At 51.5% G+C, this 18448-nt stretch overlaps 11 protein-coding genes across 11 annotated transcripts; 5 read left to right on the forward strand and 6 right to left on the reverse strand.

Annotated features, from left to right (window-relative positions):
- Nucleotides 1-155: 155 nt before the first annotated feature.
- On the forward strand, nucleotides 156-254 carry AA0111_g12805 (hypothetical protein; the record flags this gene model as incomplete). Its single annotated transcript, XM_028646832.1, has 1 exon — nucleotides 156-254. The coding sequence occupies one exon, from the start codon at nucleotides 156-158 to the stop codon at nucleotides 252-254; it is 99 nt and encodes a 32-aa protein (XP_028499585.1).
- A 364-nt stretch (nucleotides 255-618) lies between these two features.
- AA0111_g12806 (hypothetical protein) lies at nucleotides 619-1224 on the reverse strand (the record flags this gene model as incomplete). The annotated part of the gene is made up of 1 exon (XM_028646833.1): nucleotides 619-1224. One exon carries the CDS (start codon nucleotides 1222-1224, stop codon nucleotides 619-621), a length of 606 nt encoding a protein of 201 aa, XP_028499586.1.
- Nucleotides 1225-1425: 201 nt separating this feature from the next.
- Nucleotides 1426-1902, reverse strand: AA0111_g12807 (hypothetical protein; the record flags this gene model as incomplete). The annotated part of the gene is made up of 1 exon (XM_028646834.1): nucleotides 1426-1902. The coding sequence occupies one exon, from the start codon at nucleotides 1900-1902 to the stop codon at nucleotides 1426-1428; it is 477 nt and encodes a 158-aa protein (XP_028499587.1).
- Nucleotides 1903-1995: 93 nt separating this feature from the next.
- On the reverse strand, nucleotides 1996-3200 carry AA0111_g12808 (hypothetical protein; the record flags this gene model as incomplete). The annotated part of the gene is made up of 2 exons (XM_028646835.1): nucleotides 1996-2760; nucleotides 2910-3200. The coding sequence occupies 2 exons, from the start codon at nucleotides 3198-3200 to the stop codon at nucleotides 1996-1998; spliced, it is 1056 nt and encodes a 351-aa protein (XP_028499588.1).
- Nucleotides 3201-4036: 836 nt separating this feature from the next.
- AA0111_g12809 (hypothetical protein) lies at nucleotides 4037-4333 on the reverse strand (the record flags this gene model as incomplete). The annotated part of the gene is made up of 1 exon (XM_028646836.1): nucleotides 4037-4333. One exon carries the CDS (start codon nucleotides 4331-4333, stop codon nucleotides 4037-4039), a length of 297 nt encoding a protein of 98 aa, XP_028499589.1.
- A 3291-nt stretch (nucleotides 4334-7624) lies between these two features.
- AA0111_g12810 (hypothetical protein) lies at nucleotides 7625-7753 on the forward strand (the record flags this gene model as incomplete). Its single annotated transcript, XM_028646838.1, has 1 exon — nucleotides 7625-7753. The coding sequence occupies one exon, from the start codon at nucleotides 7625-7627 to the stop codon at nucleotides 7751-7753; it is 129 nt and encodes a 42-aa protein (XP_028499582.1).
- Nucleotides 7754-9614: 1861 nt separating this feature from the next.
- AA0111_g12811 (hypothetical protein) lies at nucleotides 9615-9752 on the forward strand (the record flags this gene model as incomplete). Its single annotated transcript, XM_028646839.1, has 1 exon — nucleotides 9615-9752. One exon carries the CDS (start codon nucleotides 9615-9617, stop codon nucleotides 9750-9752), a length of 138 nt encoding a protein of 45 aa, XP_028499581.1.
- An 824-nt stretch (nucleotides 9753-10576) lies between these two features.
- Nucleotides 10577-12949, forward strand: AA0111_g12812 (hypothetical protein; the record flags this gene model as incomplete). The annotated part of the gene is made up of 2 exons (XM_028646840.1): nucleotides 10577-11351; nucleotides 11418-12949. 2 exons carry the CDS (start codon nucleotides 10577-10579, stop codon nucleotides 12947-12949), a joined length of 2307 nt encoding a protein of 768 aa, XP_028499580.1.
- Nucleotides 12950-13245: 296 nt separating this feature from the next.
- AA0111_g12813 (hypothetical protein) lies at nucleotides 13246-14913 on the reverse strand (the record flags this gene model as incomplete). The annotated part of the gene is made up of 1 exon (XM_028646841.1): nucleotides 13246-14913. The coding sequence occupies one exon, from the start codon at nucleotides 14911-14913 to the stop codon at nucleotides 13246-13248; it is 1668 nt and encodes a 555-aa protein (XP_028499579.1).
- An 824-nt stretch (nucleotides 14914-15737) lies between these two features.
- On the reverse strand, nucleotides 15738-16538 carry AA0111_g12814 (hypothetical protein; the record flags this gene model as incomplete). The annotated part of the gene is made up of 1 exon (XM_028646842.1): nucleotides 15738-16538. The coding sequence occupies one exon, from the start codon at nucleotides 16536-16538 to the stop codon at nucleotides 15738-15740; it is 801 nt and encodes a 266-aa protein (XP_028499584.1).
- Nucleotides 16539-16886: 348 nt separating this feature from the next.
- On the forward strand, nucleotides 16887-18448 carry AA0111_g12815 (hypothetical protein; the record flags this gene model as incomplete). The annotated part of the gene is made up of 1 exon (XM_028646843.1): nucleotides 16887-18448. A coding segment is annotated over one exon (1562 nt), but the record flags the coding sequence as incomplete, so codon positions are not given.

Consider the following 18448-nt stretch of genomic DNA (forward strand, 5'->3'; position numbering starts at 1 on the left):
ACATATCCTTCTCCACTGCAGCAAGCACAGGCATCTCCGGGACCGTATCTTCGCCAACCTGTCCGGACGAGACAACATCCGGACCATCCTAGGCACGCCACAGCTAGCCACCAAAGCCATCGAGTATGTAGAGCAAACGCAGATCCTTGGGCAAAATGGGGATCGCAGGCGCGAAGACGAAAGCCGAGCGCTGGGGGGAGACTGAAGGTATTGCAGACGCAGAACACGAGGCAACCGTGCCTCTACGAGCCTAGAAGTACAGTGTTCAGTTAGTAGAGCCATTATCTAGATGAGCGGACAGGCAAATGTAGATAGTGGTGGGAGGGAAACGGCAGGCCTCTAGGGACAGATGGTTCTTTGGAATGAAGTGGGGCGGCGCGGACCAACGTCTGCACCGCGTCGGCTGTCTGCCAAGCCTGTCAGCCGGGCATAGCTGCTTTTCGCGGCTGCAACCGTGTAGGATCTAATCAATCAATCAATCAAGCATGTAGAAACACGTCTATAGTCCTGTTCTCCTACGCGCTATGTTCCTATCTAGGTGAGTTTAACACGCTTATTGCATGCTGTCCCTAACTGCTGCCGCCGTGTTAAGATCTTCGGTAGGATACGTAAACAAAGCTATTCAGGCCTTGACGCAAGGTGATCCTCCTGGTGTTGATGCGCACCTGCATTGAGCAGCATCTTGACTATCTGCTCGTGGCCTTCCTCTAAAGCTGCCTGCAGTGCGTTTCCGTACTCTCCACCCTGCGCGTTAACGTCAGCGCCCGCGTTAAGCAGTATCTTGAGTACCTGCTCGTGGCCTCCGTATGAAGCTGCCTGCAATGCATTGCCGTATACTCCACCCTGCGCGTTGACCTCCGCGCTCGCGTTAAGCAGCGTCTTGACTACCTGCTCGTGGCCTTTGTATGAAGCTACCTGCAGTGCGTTGCCGAAGACTCTACCCTGCGCGTTGACCTTGGCGCCCGCATTAAGCAGCGTCTTGACTACCTGCTCGTGGCCTCCAAGTGAAGCTGCCTGCAGTGCGCTGCCGTACTCTCCACTCTGCGCGTTAATCTCAGCGCCCGCGTCGAGCAGCGTCTTGACTACCTGCTCGTAGCCTCCAAGTGAAGCTGCCTGCAGTGCGCTGCCGTACTCTCCACTCTGCGCGTTGACCTCGGCGCCCGCGTCGAGCAGCAGTCTTGTAACCGTGCTAAAGCCTAACAATGCGGCGTAGTAAAGCGGCATAGGCACACTATCGAGACTTTTCTCTAAATTTGTCCCCTCCCAGCTACGGTCTGGATCGTGCAACTGGATCTAGGTGAGATATGCAGGCTTTTCTCTGGCCATTAAACTTGCTGCCAGCTGACTGGCTTGTTCTCCCTCGTCCCCTGTATTTCGAAGATGGCTGCTCTAGAACTTGGCTGAGTACCTCGCAAGTGCAGACATCTAAAGTGTCTCTCTTTCTAATGGCTGCTGGAGCTGCATTAGGTACTTTAAAGAACCTCTCGTTATTGCACTCTGACATGCGGCCTCTTGCATGCTGTACTGCTTTGCTAAACCCTGCCTGATCCTGTCTGATACAAGGTACTCCTGCACTGAGTAGTGTGCTAGAGCAACGATCCGTTGAGCAGACCCTAATCTTCTGTCCACTTCGTTCGTTGTGATAGTGACTAGACTAGAGCAGATGTTTAGCGCTTCTAGCGGGTCTTCTAGCACCTTATCACGGTCGAACGCTGGGTCGCGCGCCACGTTAATGGCGACGACTTCAGCGACCTCTTCGACGGACAGCGGCCGCGCAGAGAACGTCAGCCACTGCAGGATGCGCATAGCATACTCAGAATATTCCTCGCCTATCGCGGTAAGAATGCGGTCGTATGTCTGGTCTAGCGTCCGCGGCAGACTAGCAAGAGATTTGCGCAGCATCGCTCGATTGCAACACTTTCCTAGTGTGTCCAGCTGGCATACAGCCCATCGAAACCTACGCCATCGTCAGCTCTAGCTCAGCAGAGAACTGAATCAAAACACTTGCATCCCGCGAGCTCCGCCCATCAGCGCGGCCTCAATCTCCTGTCTGACGACGGCATCCTTGTTCCATTTTGCTAAGCCCTTGTCGACACGCAGCCTTTGTTGGATGTATCGCTGTATGTCTTGGTCCACTACGTCCCTTTGAAGACATACAGCGTCCTCCTCCCTGATGTATTCCTCTAAGGAGCGCTCGATGTCCCGCTCTTTCCGGCTAGTCATGAGCAGATGCAGATTGTCAAGCTGCCACTCAGCCACTGCTTCGAGCATGTCCATCAGCTCCGAGCGCTGCGCACACTCATCTAGAGCATCGAGAACAACGTACACGTGCGTGAACTCTTGCGCCGCTTCCTTTGTTACTTGTAAAAGCGCATGCGACGATGGCTTCCGTTGCCCGTTCTCGCAAGATGAGAACAACGCATCAACGCCCTTAGGTATCACGACCGACCGCTGCACAAGCTGGCAGAGCAGCGAGCGCAGCATAAGCTCTAGATCCTGTTTCTGTGTGTCGTTGAAGTCGAAGTAGAAGTACGCTGTCACTATGCTAGTGTCATTATGGCAGTATTGCAGCAGATTCTCAACAACAGTAGAGCTCAGGATGGTCTTTCCACATCCTGGGATCCCGTACAGCCACAGTCGCGACGCTGCTCTTTTCTTCCAGTCTGTGAACTTTGTGCTTTCTAGCAGCCAGAGACCTGTCTTAGCCTGCCGCTGCTTATGCGCTTTGTGGTAGTTGGTAGACGGGTCAGGCGCCGAGAGCTAGCTGAAGATCTTGCTAAGCCTCTCTTCTTGGTCGTGACTGCGGCCCTTGTGCTTTAGAGTAACCGCACTTCTGAGCCGGTCGCGCGCGTTTTCTCTGCCTTCGCCGTATATCAGCGGTAGATGGATGCCGAATATGCCGAACAAACAATATGCTCTATCTTCATCGCGTGTCCGGTGCCTAGCACCTTCTCCCGCTGCTGCACCGACTGTCGCAACAGCTGCTCTGCCTCTGCGTACTTCTGATGCTTGTGGAGTGTGACTGCTAACTGGTATTTGCTCTCAAGCGTCTCGACGTGGTCGGTGCCTAGCACCTTCTCCCGCTGCTGCGCCGACTGTCGCAACAGCTGCTCTGCCTCGCCGTACCGCTGCTGATCATAGTATTCTCGTCCTAGCTTGTACTCTTGTTTCCCTGCATTTTTCTTCTTTGACGAAAACATAGCTCGTACCAGTCGTAGGAAGGCGTTAGACAGCGGGCGAAGATTCGGATCCGTTATGTTCGATACGGACGGCGGCAAAGGTCGGAGAAAGGAGCATAACTAGGGAGGTAGGGAGACATGAACAAGAACCGTCGTTTTGCACGAGCCTTGGGCGGTTGTAGTGGTGCTTATAGGAGTAGGTGTGGTGGCAGCAGGGCATGGCACTGTGCATGCAGCTTCAGCTGGCGGGCTGGGCTGCGGCCATAATAGGCGATATCGCCGACACGGTGCAGCCTCCAGAACAAGTTCACTCGCGTCAACCTAGAACTCGCACAAGAATAGCTTCGTAGAAGAGTTCTTTTATGATGAAGGTCCTACTCTCCGTTCTTGGCGCTACCATTGGCGCGATGTCTCTAATGGCTGGTATCTGTAGGGCGGCGTGATTTTCTATCTCTATGGCGTGCAAGCTTTCGGATTAGTCATCGTGCTATATTACACTTCGAATCAGCCTACAGTGCTTAGCGAATGCGGCTTCCCCTCGAACGCAGTTGCAACAAAGTTTGCGCCACACCGCAGACAGGGATTATGTCGCCCCACCTAACGGATCGAGCCTAGTGTTAGCCCGTCAGCACACGTGCAATTTACCGCAAATACAGCGCTTTAGCACCTTCCTCAGCAGAGCGTAGAGCTTACCTACGAGGTAGCGCAGCCCTTGTACACAAGGACTAATTACCAACATCAAGGGTTAAACGCTTCTCACAATACATCTAATGTTGCTGTTTGGCGTAGAGTACAACTGCTTGCATACGTTTAGTACTACATTACAGAAGAGAAAGTTAAATTCTAGTGCCTAGTGATTAAGCCACTATATGATCTTCAAGCGTAGCAAGAGTGCGACGAAGACTGCGACAAAGCGGATGATTAGACCCAAAGCTGGTCTCGTATCCTTGCAGTGCCCGTTGGTACATCTCTTCTGCCTCATCTAGCTTGCCCTGATCAGCGTAGAGGATGCCCAGGTTGTTGACCGTGTCAAGCGTTGACGTGTGATCGGGCCCAAGGACCTTCTCGAATCCCTCCAGCGCCCACTTGAGTATTTGCTCGGCCTCATCTAACCTGCCCTGATCTGCGCGGAGGCTATCTCGGTTGTTTATCATCTCAAATGTCCACGTACGACGAGGCCCTGAGGCCTGCTCGTACTCTTCTCGCGCTCGAAAGCGCAATAAGCGAGCTCGCGACAATGAAAAAGCTATGTAATTGCTCCAAAATAGCAAGCGGAAAACTTCGCAATCTAAAGCATCAAGGAAGAAGCAGAAATATGGTGCAGCTGACCAGCTGTCGCTCGCCACGTGGTCGCGAACGACTGCTCTGCACTACCAAGATATCAGAGGCAGGTCGGGCAACATTGGTAGTTTCGTCCCTCTTCGACGCCATCGGCATCGGCGACTTTGATGGAAGCCTCGTCGACGAAGTTAGAGGGGAGAACTAGTGTATAAAGATAAGGTCAATTGCTTTGTTCTTTCGTAGCCACATTGCAATCTCCACGAGCGGCAGTTCTTGCTTTCCTAGGAATTTCAAGTATTGGACTCCCAGTAATCTTCAAAATCTCCAACGTCAGATGTGGGGGTAGGATCGCGAAGCTCTGGGAATGATTCCCGTATGCAGTCGTTGAAGTCCTCCCGACCTCCCAACCCCATTGCTTGCCATAAACAAAATGCTACATGCCATCCCCCGTGCTTTCTTGGTTCGAATAAATCGAGCCGGGCAACGTCCAAAAATACTTCCTTGTCAGAGCGCTCATACCCTACCACAAGGTTGTCTTTCCATTGTGGAACCAGCTCACGGAAACCGTATACTTTGTCTTTCAGGTCTCTGCATCCGTGGTGTTGCGCGTATATTTCAATCACTTCATCGAGCATCGCGACATCACCTCGCTCCGACAACTCTATGCTCATCGGATATTGGCCCTCTCCCCCCATATCCCAATCCACCACCTCCCTTCGTCGTCGGTGCCCGCGAATCGTCAGAATGGTGTACCATCCCCTCGTATGCGGTTTCAGTCTCTTATAAGTCGCTGTATCGAAGCCTTGCTCGAAGGAGCCCCAATCCAGGCTGAGTCCATAAATATCGTCAAAATCAATGGATCTGTCTCCACAACAGACAACCACCACCTTTGCCAAGACGAGTTCCTGAACAATCCATACGCGGCGCCAGTAAGGCCGCATATACAAAGCACGAAGTTCATGTAATGTGTTATCGTCCAAATCGCTCCGTTCGGGTAAAGTGCCGGCTTTATTCTCAAAGATGCAGCGGAATCGTTGCTGAAAGAAAGAAAGTCGTTCAGCAGCGTCAAAATCGGTTGAAAATGTGACTTCTTTCTTGCAATCCCGAAACTCCTGTAGAACATCAAAGATGCAATTCATTCGACGATCTGCTTCTCCTAGCCAGGCATAGACTTTCGTGGCTCTGCTGTATATTTTCCCCATCATTGGCACTTGCTCTGACTTCTCGTCTTGGTCATCTTGATTGATGCAGATAGCGTCGACCCAAAGAACTCTCGGTGCTTCTTTGGAACGCAAATACCTCAATGCGCATTCCAAATTTTTCGTGATAGGGTATAGCGTCCTATCAAGAATCATAGACGAAGTATCATTGGTGTCTCCCCAGACGTATGATAAGGCTTCATACGCGTGGTTAGCGCTAAGGGAAATGTGTTCAAGCTCCCCGTGAATGGGGTCGTTCCATAATCCTGGCCGAAGGGTCAGAAGACGGATTTGGTCTTCGGTAAGGAGTCGATGAATTCCCTTGTCTGTTAATAAATCCATGTTATGTCCCAAAAGAAGCTTCAGAAATGTTTTGGTTCTGGAGTGTACGTGGAATTCAAGGCAGATACCTGATACCATCTCGGGCGGGGTACGCCAAGAAATTCCGCCTGGATTTCGGGTGTTTAAGAGCGCTTGCCAAAAGCTCGCACGGCCACTCAGCCGCACAGCTACAAATTTACAGTCACAAAGCCACAAAGCTATGAGCAGTGATAGATTACAGTCAGTCAGATGAACGGCTTGAATACATAAGCGCCGTAGCACATAGCAGAGCGGCGTAACAATCCACCCTTGTTTGTGGTGTATCTGATCGGTTAAAGTACGTGTGCTCATTCACTTGGTTCTGTTAATCAGTTCGGTTGGAGTCAATGTGGGTGGTAATTAATGCCGTTCGTGGATGGGTTCGCAGGTTGTTCCGACTTCCGATCGCGCCGCTCTTCAGCCTGCACCTCCTGTGCTGCCGACCAGGAACTAAATGAACACACACACACACACACACACACACACACGCGCGCGCGCGCATCGGCGACCTTTACACTCGTCTCGTCACTATCTTACGGGATGGCGGGTCACGTCATCACTTGCGATAACTCCAATTTTTAAACATTACTGGATCTGAGCTAGGAGCATCACAAAGTACTGCAACGGAGCACCATTCCCGTTACGCCTAGTACCTATCAAGGCTTCGATTTATTGACCTGTGTTAGCCTTTACCCGCCTGGTTCAGTCCTCTCTAGACCAAAGTCCTTCGTACCCTTCACGAACGCACCAGCGAATCCTCCACGAACACGCAGACGCCCGTCAATACCTACGCTGCCCTGGTTTCTTACTACACATGCAATCGTATAGACCCACATCGCTCATCTGAGACCACGTACATCGCACGCTGTTTCGGTTCGACAGGCATATATTCATACAGAGTGATCCACTCGCCCCCTAACAAATCTTCTTCCGGTCCCTCCTCGATTGTTTCCAACCGAGGTGCGTACGCTTTTGACCTCCTGAAGTGGGGACAGAGTTTCGCGAAGATCCGTTTAGGGGCTGGACACGGTGGTGGGGGTAGGAACAAAGTGACACCGAGTTCGTTGGTCCCCGTTGTCGTGAGTTGGATCCGATGTCGAGACATCAGACGCGCGAGCTCGCGGACTCGTGGATACAAAGTGTTGCCTGCAGCTCTGAACTGCAGATTATCTTCGTCTTCGCAATGCTGAAGAATGACTCTTACTATGTGTTGATTGGGGACAGCAAATCGAATCGAAAGATCGTTATGACGCGTGTAGCCTGGATAGCTGGGGTACATGCTCGTAGTGATCAACCTGCAAGCAAACACTCTCGCTGAGGCATATATGAGCACGCGTCTCTAGACGGAGAGTGTACACGAAACGGGATCTAGAGCCGGGAGCAGGAGCAGGATACTGTGCCACGTCAAACAGCTTGAACGCAGTAGTACGTCGCAAAGGACAGGATTCGCGGATCGCAGACTTCGAAATCCTGTTTTTGGACTATGGAGAGTTAAACAGTAGTATAAGATTCGCTGGCGGCTGCCACCTTTCTAGCAGCACTATCATTATTTACACCTATACTGAACAAAACCTCGCTTCAACCCTTTCCTCTGCACCATCTAATATGCTGATCTACGCGTGGTTCTTTCTGAGCTTGTGCTCTGCTCAAATTATCCCTTTCGATCAAATACTGCCGATTCTTACGAATCCGGTCGTCCAAGTCAAAGCTGGCGAAGAGCTCCACTACCAGTAGGTCCCTGCTTGCAATCTTCTGGTAAGCTTCTCACCAAGAGACAGGCTAAGCAATTTCCGCAACTCAAGCTGCGAAGCCACACTGAGCTTCCAGAACGAGACGTTCCTACCACTGTCTGCATCTGCGAACCCAGTGAATTGTTCAGGCGACCAGATAGCAAAACTTCGAATACCAGAAAGTGCACCCAACGGCCCCGCTGCACTCGAATGGTACGTCAAGTTAGCAGCTCCATAAGCTAGGGCTCACCTTTACAGGCAATGCTCTGGTGCAAACGGCGTAGCTGTAGATCTTGTGGTTATTTATGGAGGGTTAGGAAATTTAGAACGTCTCATAGAGGATAGGGAGGCTGTACACATAGCGGTACAGTGTCGCGTAAATACTTTGGACCAGTCGCGTACCAATGTCACCTGTAGATAACCCCAAATCTCACACTCATGCACTGCCATGTTCTTAAGCGCTGTATGTATGTGCCATGCAAACATGTGGCGTGGGCCTGTTGTAACCACCCCACAGCGGCGTAGCAGCCTGATGATAGAAACGCTTCTGTCTTCCGAGTTAAGTCAAGCACGACTGAACCACATAAAATTCCTCGCGACTTTTAACTCAATGGAAGATGAGATTCGAGCCCAAGCAGCTACTCGCTATTATCGGTGGGAATGGCAGCGTTTCTTGGTTTGTTGCTTACACTTCGCGTTCTGGAACCGACTGACCATTGGAGTTGTTCACCCGGCAACAAACTGTCCACGTGTCGCAAGATTGGCAGTAAACCTCGACAGAGGTGCGACGTCAAATTATGGATCGAGTCAATGCGGCGCTGAAGTACGAGAAGATTTCTGAGGCACCGGAGGAAGTTATTGCTTGGCGTATGGAAACACTCTTAAGCCGCCGATGCAGAGTGAGTATATAAATCTGGGGTTCGAATGACGCACATGCTAAGCGGGCAAAGGATAAAGAAGAAGAATAGATTACCATGACGACGAAGGCACGATAGCACACACGCATAGATGTGATTGCATGATACCATCGACTTTATCTTTAAGCTGTACGAATGTGATCGCATTGCCAGTATCCTCATTTATCCATTGGGTCCTCCAATTGTGTACCTGCCGTCCCTTGTACATGGTAATATAGGTTCAGGCAAGGCCGTGACGAGTGGGAAGGAGCTGCAGTAGATAGTATGTTGTTTATAAGCTGCGTGGGCTTGAGCGGGCTGAGCGGGCTGAGCGGGCTGAGCGGGCTGAACAACGAACGCCAACAGCAACCAGGCGCCCTCCATCGCCTCGACTGCCAGCATGCCACAGCTCAGCCTCACGACAGCCCTTGCGCACGATGCTGCTACGCATTCGCCGTTCTACACCACACACCTTTTGGCCCCGATTTGAGTCAACGCGATGCGACGGCTCCTTGACTTCCGCTCGAAGAAGAGCAACGCAAAGGCACGTCTCACAGGCACTCCTCTCTTTCGCACGCACTAACATACCGGCAGGCTCCTGCAGAATTCTCTGCAAAAATATTCGGAGTTGATCGAACGACGCTGTCGCGGAGGCACCGGGGCGCACAGCAACCCCGGGACACAGAGGCGGCCGAACATCGACGAAATCTCAACCTACAACAAGAGGATAAGCTTATCAGGAACATAGAAGGGAACACAAGAGAAAGACTACCATCTACAAGAAGTATTCTAAGAAATTTCGGCAGTGCGGTTGCGCAGCATAAGGTTTCGGATAGCTAGGTTACCCAATTTCAACACCGTCATCCCCATAAACTCATCTCCAAATAGACCACTAGTACAGATCGTAAGCGTCTCTTAGCTGACAAAAAGCGTAAATACAAGTTGTACTTTAACTTGCTGGACTCTAAGATGCAAGAACATGAGATTGAAGAGCGCAACACGTACAATATGAATGAGAAGGGCTTCTTTGTCGGCATCGCCTACCGCAGGAAGAGGATCTTCTCCAAAGCAGTTTATGAGTCGGGGGAGCTTTTGTCCTACACGTAGCCTAGCGAAAGAGAGATGTGTAAAGGGAAATTCTACGCTAAGTACAGCTCGACAAGCTCGTGGGCATAGGAGATAACCTCCCTCCCTGTTGGTAGAACATCCCGCCGCGCAGAACCACGAACATTGTTCAAGCACCACAGACTCGACCTCATCCTCTAATAAAGACTGAGCTAGCCTGAAACTGCACCTCTAGCGTGTCTTCGTCTACTGTATATCTTCAATACGAAAATACAGCATTGCTGGTTTTGCTTCTAGGCAATCTGTCTTTGGCTCCAGAAGCTGCAACGACGATGCACCCCTGCTCCACCACTAACAAGCACGACTATCGTCCCTTCGGAGCATTTGAACCATGTCCTACTACATTAAATAGAACTGGGCGAAGTTTGATGATGTGCAGCCTCTGTTTACATACACTCCGGGTTTGTCCGCATTCGCAGACAGGATCTCGTGTTTTGACGCGGGGACTGGACGCGCTTACATAGCGGGGTTTTGTACGCTTAGCGGTCTGCATTGTACATCCATACTATGCCAAGAAAGTCTGGGCTGTGGCGCGTGCTGGCTATCTTTAGCCACGTCATGTCTTGCCCAACGGTCGTCTTCCTGGCACACCCACAGGTTAACGCCCGTCATAGCCTGCCCCGATGCTTAGCAAAGCCACGCAACCTACTCTTTTCTCCATGTGTGAACATGCACCTACCCGCATCCATCAACGTTAACGGCGACACGCGAAAGCGCAAACGATCGACCCAACAGCTTGATAGGCTGCCGCGCTTCCATGCTGTCCAGCCTGATGCAGGCAAGGACCGAAGCTCCTCTTTCACAACATGCGACTGCTCGAGATACAACACGACGGCACGATCGCGCTCACCGAGGACTTGATAGGCGCCGACAACGTGCCCGCCTACGCTATACTCTCGCACACCTGGCTGCCTGGTCAGGAAGTCACCTTCGACGAGTTTAAAAGAGGTCTTGGACGTGACAAGGCTGGCTTCGACAAGATCCGCTTCTGCGCACAACAGGCCCAGCGGGACGGTCTGCGGTACTTCTGGGTGGATACATGCTGCATCAACAAGGCAGATCATGTCGAGCTTCAGCATGCGATCAACTCTATGTTTCGCTGGTATCAGGAGGCGACTCGATGCTACGTTCTTCTGACGGATGTGCTCAACGCTGAGCCAGCGATGAATCGTGTACCCGACATGCCCGCTTGGGAAGAAGAGTTTCGGCGAAGTCGGTGGTTTACTCGAGGTTGGACGCTCCAAGAGCTGCTTGCTCCGCGCGTTGTAAGCTTCTACGCTAGAGACTGGACGCATCTAGGAGACCGATACAATCTCAAACAACTCATCCACGAGATCACAAGCATCCCCTGCCCTGCCCTTACAGGAGCCAGGTTGGACACCTTCAGCGTAGAGCAGCGCCTATCTTGGTCAAGCAATCGTCAAACTACGCGCGAAGAGGACAAGGCGTACTCGTTGCTGGGTATCTTTGGCGTCTTCACGTTCCTCAACTATGGCGAAGGCGAGTCCAATGCTTTCAGAAGGCTGCGAAAAGCGATCGCGGAAAACTCGCAGGAACCGTCCCAGCTACAGGCGTCACCTGGTACGTACGAATGCAGCCGGATAATCAGCTTTTTGTGTGTCTGATCCGTTTGCGCTGACCTGCCAGCTTTCCACAAACCCTCGTACCACATACCGTTTTCCAAGAACCGATACTTCGTCGGAAGAACAGAAGAGCTCGAGATACTCAACCAGAAGTTGCTGGGGGACATAGGCTGCGAAAAGATGTCGATTGTCGGACTCGGTGGGGCTGGGAAGACACAGCTAGCCTTGCGGTTTGCATACACAGTCAGAGAGACTATGTCAGCCGTCTCGATCTTCTGGATGCCTGCACTCAGCATGGAGAGCTACGAGCAAGCCTGTGTGGCTGTTGCCGCTGCTTTGCACATCAGTCAGGCGGAGACGGGTAAAGACAACGCAAAAGAGCTGGTGAAAGAGCATCTGAGTGCGGATCAGGCTGGACCGTGGCTGCTTGTGCTCGATAATGCAGATGACTACGACATCTTGTATGGCACCGAGCATGCTCCGGGCATCATCGACTACCTACCAGAGAGCGAGAGGGGCATCACTATGTTTACTACACGAGTGCAAGAGTTAGCAGTGTCGTTGACACGAGGTGACGTTCTAGAACTGGGGTCCATGAGCAAACCAGACGCCACCAACTTCTTGGAGAAGTCTTTGATTAGGAAAAACCTCACTGAGGAGCGCGAAGAGATGGAAGAACTACTAGACGAGTTAGCGTACCTCCCTTTGGCCATCGCCCAGGCTGCCGCGTATCTAAACATGAACAGAACAACTATCACAAAGTATCTGCGGCTGCTAAGACATACGGAGCAAGACACGATCAGTATGATGAGCAAAGAGTTCCGGGACCAAACACGCTACAAGGGCTCGGCGAACGCAGTGGCCTCGACGTGGGTAGTGTCGTTCAGTCAGCTTCGAGAGCGCGATGCGGTGGCAGCAGATCTGCTAGCGTTCATGTCGTGCATCGAGTGGAAGGCAATACCGCAGTCGCTGCTACCGAAGCCGCAGTCGCAAAAGCGGATAGAAGAAGCTATCGGCACGCTCTGCGGGTACTCTTTTGTGTCGAGGCGTGAAGGCGACAATGCTAGTGAGGTCGATGGAGGAGAAGAATGGTACGACCTGCATCGACTTGTGCATCTGGCTACTAGAGTCTGGGTAGACAAGTATAGCAGTACTGCAGATGTGATGCAGCAGGCTCTGGCACATATTGCCGAGGTTTTTCCGAGCGACGACTTTGCCAACCAGGCTGTATGGAGAGCATACATGCCGCACGCACTGCGACTACTCGATACAAAAACATTTGTTGAGGTTCAAAGCAGAGCCAGACTGAGTTTGTGGGTAGGACGATGCCTAGATTTCGATGGTAGAGTTCCAGAAGCAGTGAGATGGCTAGAGGAGTGCCTACGTTGCAGAGAGGGACTGGACGAAGATGATCCAGATCGGCTGTCGGCTGAACATGAGCTTGGTGTTTCCTACGAGGCGAACGGACAGATCGAGGACGCTGTGAGGCTGCTAGAGCACGTAGTCAAGGTGCGAGACGACACACTCGCAGAGACTCATCCTGATCGGCTAGCATCGGAGGGCTGGTTACGCTATATGATTTCGCATAAAGAATAAATTCTATTCTTTCTCTTGCAACATTTCTATGTCGTGTATTCTCAGCAGCGTTTCTTGATGCAACGCTTCGACATGCCTTAGGCAGTCAGGCGCTTCAAAGGCTGTATTTCAGAGCTAAGGTCTGAGAATACACGTAAGCATAGCCGTTGCGACTCGACAGTAATCTATACATGTCATAAATCTTAAAAAAAGGCCTCAAGAGCTATAGAGTACTCCACTCAATCGCAAAGGCCTAAGGACTCAACATGCATGTCTAGAAGATTTCTGATAAATATAGATCTGAACCATGTAGAGTGCTAGTACATCTTCGCAACGGGGATTCTCCATGAGGTTGCTGGACTGTTGTCTGATGCTATCACCCCGCCAGTTCGCGCTACTTTATTTGATGGCGGTAGAGCTTCTGACGCTAGTTCCTTGCGCTTGCGACCACGCTGTCCCTTCTGTGCTGCAGCCTTGTCCTTTTCCGCACGCCTCACCTTCGCCTCTTCTAGGTCCTCAAAACTCATCACTTTCGCCTTTCCTAGCACGATGGATCTGGTCGACCTACGAGCCTTAGCTTCGTTGTTGATCTTGAAGAGAAAACGGTTGCGGTCCTTCAGGAGGGCTCGCTCGGCGAACGAGATCTGAGCAGCATTTGCGAGTTTCTGTATGCGATCCCTTGTCTCGTCAGGCATGCTAGTGTCTTGTTTAATCACGTCGTGCAAGGATGTAAGCGCTTCCGCTGTCACCGGCGTCACCGGTGTGATGGGTGTTTGAAGCACTATATCAGCCGCACTGGTGCTCGCAAGGGTGGCTTCCGGGATGATGACCTCAACTGGAGGTCTCGGGATATCTTTCAGCACTCTTTCCGGATTAAAGGGGTACAGACCGGTCGCAGCCCATCCAGCTCTGATGTTCCTTTTCGTCAATGCTGTATCTCTAGCAGGACTGTACAGATAGGTAAAATGTTCTTTGCCGACTATATCTATGCCTCCCCGGTTGAGTCGTTCGACCTGGTCACGATACGCTGTCTTCAAGGGTGCGAAAGGGCCGACATCGCAGGGCTGTAGCTTGTGAGATGTGTGGGAGGGCAGACGACACAGGATAATGTTGTTAGTAAGACAGAACTCCAGGATCTCGAGTGTTTCATGACTTCCAAAGCCATCGCAGATTAGCACACGTGGCTTCCCGTTAGCTCGTGCTCTGGTTTGAGGATCAAATACGCGTGTGAGCCACTCCAAGTTGATCTTGGAGTCGTTGTAGCCGTTCTCCGAGTGCGCATAATGCCACCCCGGGGTCTCGTGGGTAGTCCAGTTACTGCGATGAGTTGAAGCGGGCCATATAATGAGTGGCAGCAGCGCCCTACCATCTGCACTCACACACTCGACAGCGGTGACCATCGTCCGCTTTACACCCGCACCTCTATAGTTCCGCCGGTCATCCTTACCTACCAGGACTTTGACCGAGCCAAGCATGCTTAGCATGACGCCCGTCTCGTCCATGTTGTACACGTTCTCTGGCAAGACAGCCGGGTCCTGCAGCACCTGTCCGATTATATCGAACCACTCGACTATCTTGCCATATACGTTGTTCTCGTGACGTTTCCAGTCTATCGACTTGACTTTTCTCGCTTGTAGCTCTGGGTGACGCTCTGCGAAGGCTTTCGGCCAATTCTTGCCCGGGGGCTTGATCGGTTGCGTCTTCGTGGACCGCTGACGAGCTATACTATAAGCTAGAAGGCGTATGAACTTGATGCGCACTGGGTGGCCAAGGTTAGACATTAGCAGCAAGAACTGTACCAGAGCTTTCTCCTCCTCTCGACTGAGGTACTGCTGGCGCTGCGCCTGCTCCTCGCGCGAGCGTCGGCCGTTGCGGCGATGAACAAGGGTAGAGATTGGAACATTGCTGTGTTCCGATCGAGCAGCATACGTATCACGCACGCCTAGAGGCAAGGTCTGCACCAGCGCTCGGCTGGCTGGGTCCATGTCGGCGTAGGTGATGAGAGGAGGGCGGGCTTGAGCAAGAAGCCGACGAGGGCGTCACCCTCGTCTTGCCCACCCTTGACTTCTAAGAATAGCCAAAAGGCGCAGCGCGCGTGCAGAGAAGCTTCGAGAAGCATGCGCCACAGCTAGAGCTTCTTAGGCATAGGGGTAGGTGTACAATGTAGGCCGCTTAGTGTAAAGTACGCGCTTTCTTAGCGCGTGGAGAATCCTTGCGCAAGTGGGGAGGCCTGCACGTCTCCGTGGATAATCCGGAGCAGATGTTCTCGGTTGCTGCAGGTCTTCGCACTTTGCGGGCCATATTTTGACACGGTAAGCCATATATTAGAGCCTCCGAAGTGGCGATGATCGTGGGGTCCGACAAGAGAACAGGGGTGCATCGTTGTTGAAGCTTCCGGCAGTGTTGAAGATATATCTGTAAGTATGCGCAAGACCGCTGTAATTTTACGGTTTAATCCTTGCAGCAGGTTGTGTTCTCACTTAGGTATATCACTGTGCTTGTTTGAGTTTTGTAAGACAGTGGCTCGAAGCGTGGTATTGCTTAAAGATTTTCATGGTTCTGCGCGGTGGGATGTTCTACCCGTAGGGAGGGAGGTTAGAAGCCTAGGTAGCAAACGCATCTCGGTGGGCCGGGTTTCTCGGTCATACGGGATGGACGTTAGTGTGTCTCTCTACCTAGGGAGTCGCCTTACCGTTGGCAACAACAGTGTGATGCGCCATCTGTTGTAAAGTGCACCGTACTCTCACGGGTGGAAGAGCGAACAGTAGAGTGATGTATGTTTATGGGTGTTCTATTGTATTTGATCTATCTATAGAAGTGCGAGGACGAACATAGACCACACACTAAACTTCATAGTCGTGCCCGCGGAACTAAAGATGGGAGGGGCTATAGCTACCGAGCTATTCCTGGAGTTCGCGGACGACGTGCCAGTAGGGGCCATAATCGTGTTTGTTTTGCTTGATGTCAGATGAACCGAGGGCAGCTCACACATACTGTTAGTCGGCGCTGCTGTGGCTCCAACGCCTGCCAAGGCGTTGTGCAGAAATTCAGCATGCGCTCCATGTGGATTTAAACTGAAGACCATCCCCGCCCGACAATGAGAGCGCTTTGCTGTTTGCGCGCAGAAGAACCATTTTGCTTCCTGACTGGTGACCTCAATCTCGACTACGAATTTCCCGCTCACGTTAGCCGGATTGTACTGGTGAAATCCAGTGTCAAATCTCTGATTGCTGTGGCATGGATCCCAGAGGTCACTCTCAGTCAATGTATGGTTCAGTGCCAGAAAATTGAACGCGATGACCGACCCAGCGGAGGCATTCAGTGACGACGGCGAGAAGACAAGCTCCCCTGCTTCGCCGACATTTACAGTAGTTGTAGGTCGGGACGCAGATGCAGTACCCTTAGACTGCGTGACGTGTGTCGCATTCCAGCCTCGAAGCGAAGTAGTGTTCCAAGGTCCACGTAATGTCGGAGAACTAGCTGTCGCAGTCGCGTGCGATACGGCTAAATCTCGCTTTGAAGTCACCTGTAGGGAGGGCGGGGTAACGCACGTTGTGGCAGCCAGCACAACGGTGCTAAAATACGCTAGTAGAAAGTGAAGCTTAGCCATTTTCTCCGTATGGTTTTTGGACGGCCCAAGTCTCTTTTTAAAGCGCACCCTTGCGTGCTTGGATGCGGGTGTCTGGGAACAGTGTGACTGGGAAGCGGGTTGCGGATCAAGGAGGTACAATACGGTTTCCCTACGCCAGTATTAGGTGCCAAGCAGCCCCATTCGGTTACTGGCTTCTGTGTCTCGATTACAGCACAACGCAAAACATTCTGGAACGGTGTTTCTATAAAACCCACTCGCATGCCGGCTACTGATGCAGCAGAAACCAACACCCAACGTTGAGCAGGTCTCAACATCTACTACTACACATTGTAACATACGTCAGAACCAACACAAGAAGCTTACACCATGGCCACGCAAGTTGCCTATCCAGCTGAATCTTCACGCCAAGGCGAATTGCGTGCAAAAAATAACACCAAAACATCCACGAGGAAGAATGAAAAGTCTATAGCTCAGGCCGAAGCAACCGATGCGACGGTAGACGAGCCCGACAACATCGAGGGAACACGAAGCGACAACCTTGTTCAGCAAGAAGCGGACTCTGAAGATGATCGTGCTTCTCATCAATCAGAAGATGAGACTGATAACTTTATAAGCTCGGGAGACTCTGATTCCGAAGCTGACCCCAACGAGGACATATCGGTAGCCGAGACGAAGAGGAAAGAAAAACGAACCAGGAAGGCGAAGCTCTATGAAGACCCTGAAGCAATGAAGGAGCATAGAGCTAAGACAAAGGCACGCAGAGATGAAAAGGATCAACAATTGAAGGCACGAATTGAGAATGAAGGAACACGTGGATATGCTGAGGCCCGCAAGGCACGCGAACCGCCCTCTCCACTCCCAGCAGAAATACAGAAAATTTGGCAGAGTCATTATTGGGTTGTGAAACAATGGTGGCTAAAGACTTCAAAAACCATACCTCCAACCCAGCAAAAGACAATCAATAAAGCCAACGAGAAGATTGGCAAGCACGTCGAACGCATCGTATCGGCACCTAAACAGAGGGAAGCCGCGACAAAGTACTACCAAGAGTGGCCTAAGAAGCAAGCACGTGAGAAGCGGGCTATTAAGACTCGAAATCCCAACGCTTCGGAAGATGATATTGATAACGAGCTGGAGAAAATTTCGAAGAAATTCAAAATCGAGCTCGGACTAGAGATACTCACCAAACAGGAGATGATGAGCAAGTATAAATTCCCCGCAGAGCGACTCTTCAACTCCATCTCTCAGCTCAATAAAGGGCTCTCTGAGGTCAGTCGAAATAAGCAGCCTAACCATCGAAAGGTAGAAAGATTCCTTCAAGGGGTTATAGTCTTCATAGAAGAGACGCAGAGGGACTTCGGCATTGCGGTAACTGACATCATGACTGGAGAAGCAAAAAAGAGGTTCCTCGGGTTTAAGGATTCGTCAGGTCAGTACCAAGAGCTCTATGAGAAGTTAAGAACCCAGATCGAGCACCCAACATGGCAGCAGAATGATGCATGGGAACAAGCACCCCCCGCCGTATATGATCTTGTTCATATGCTGCAAGATGATTCTATGGAATTGGATGATCGACTACAAACTTGCCTGGACACGATCAAGACACATAACATGAATTTAAAGGAGTCCAATGAGGTCAACGGCATCGGTAAAGACGTCAACTGTTTACCCGAGGGGATTATGATGGAGATGATCGACCAATATAAGAACGGGAACACAGACGGGGTGCAAAAACAGATTGAGAAATTGCGGGAGCAACTTGCGATTCTAAAACCCGGAGAAGCCACTCTGGCTGCCATCGATACGGAAGAACGACCTGAAGAGGTGCTCGATTCTGAGATCTCCGACGGACCTGGTGTTATTACTGATCCTACCCCCCGTACTGCCCCCCGCCCCGCTCCAATCCCCCCCCCCCGCCCCCGCCCCCC

This window comes from Alternaria arborescens (genome assembly GCF_004154835.1).
Source record: "Alternaria arborescens strain FERA 675 chromosome Unknown contig_110, whole genome shotgun sequence".
Classification (NCBI taxonomy): Eukaryota; Fungi; Ascomycota; class Dothideomycetes; order Pleosporales; family Pleosporaceae; genus Alternaria; species Alternaria arborescens.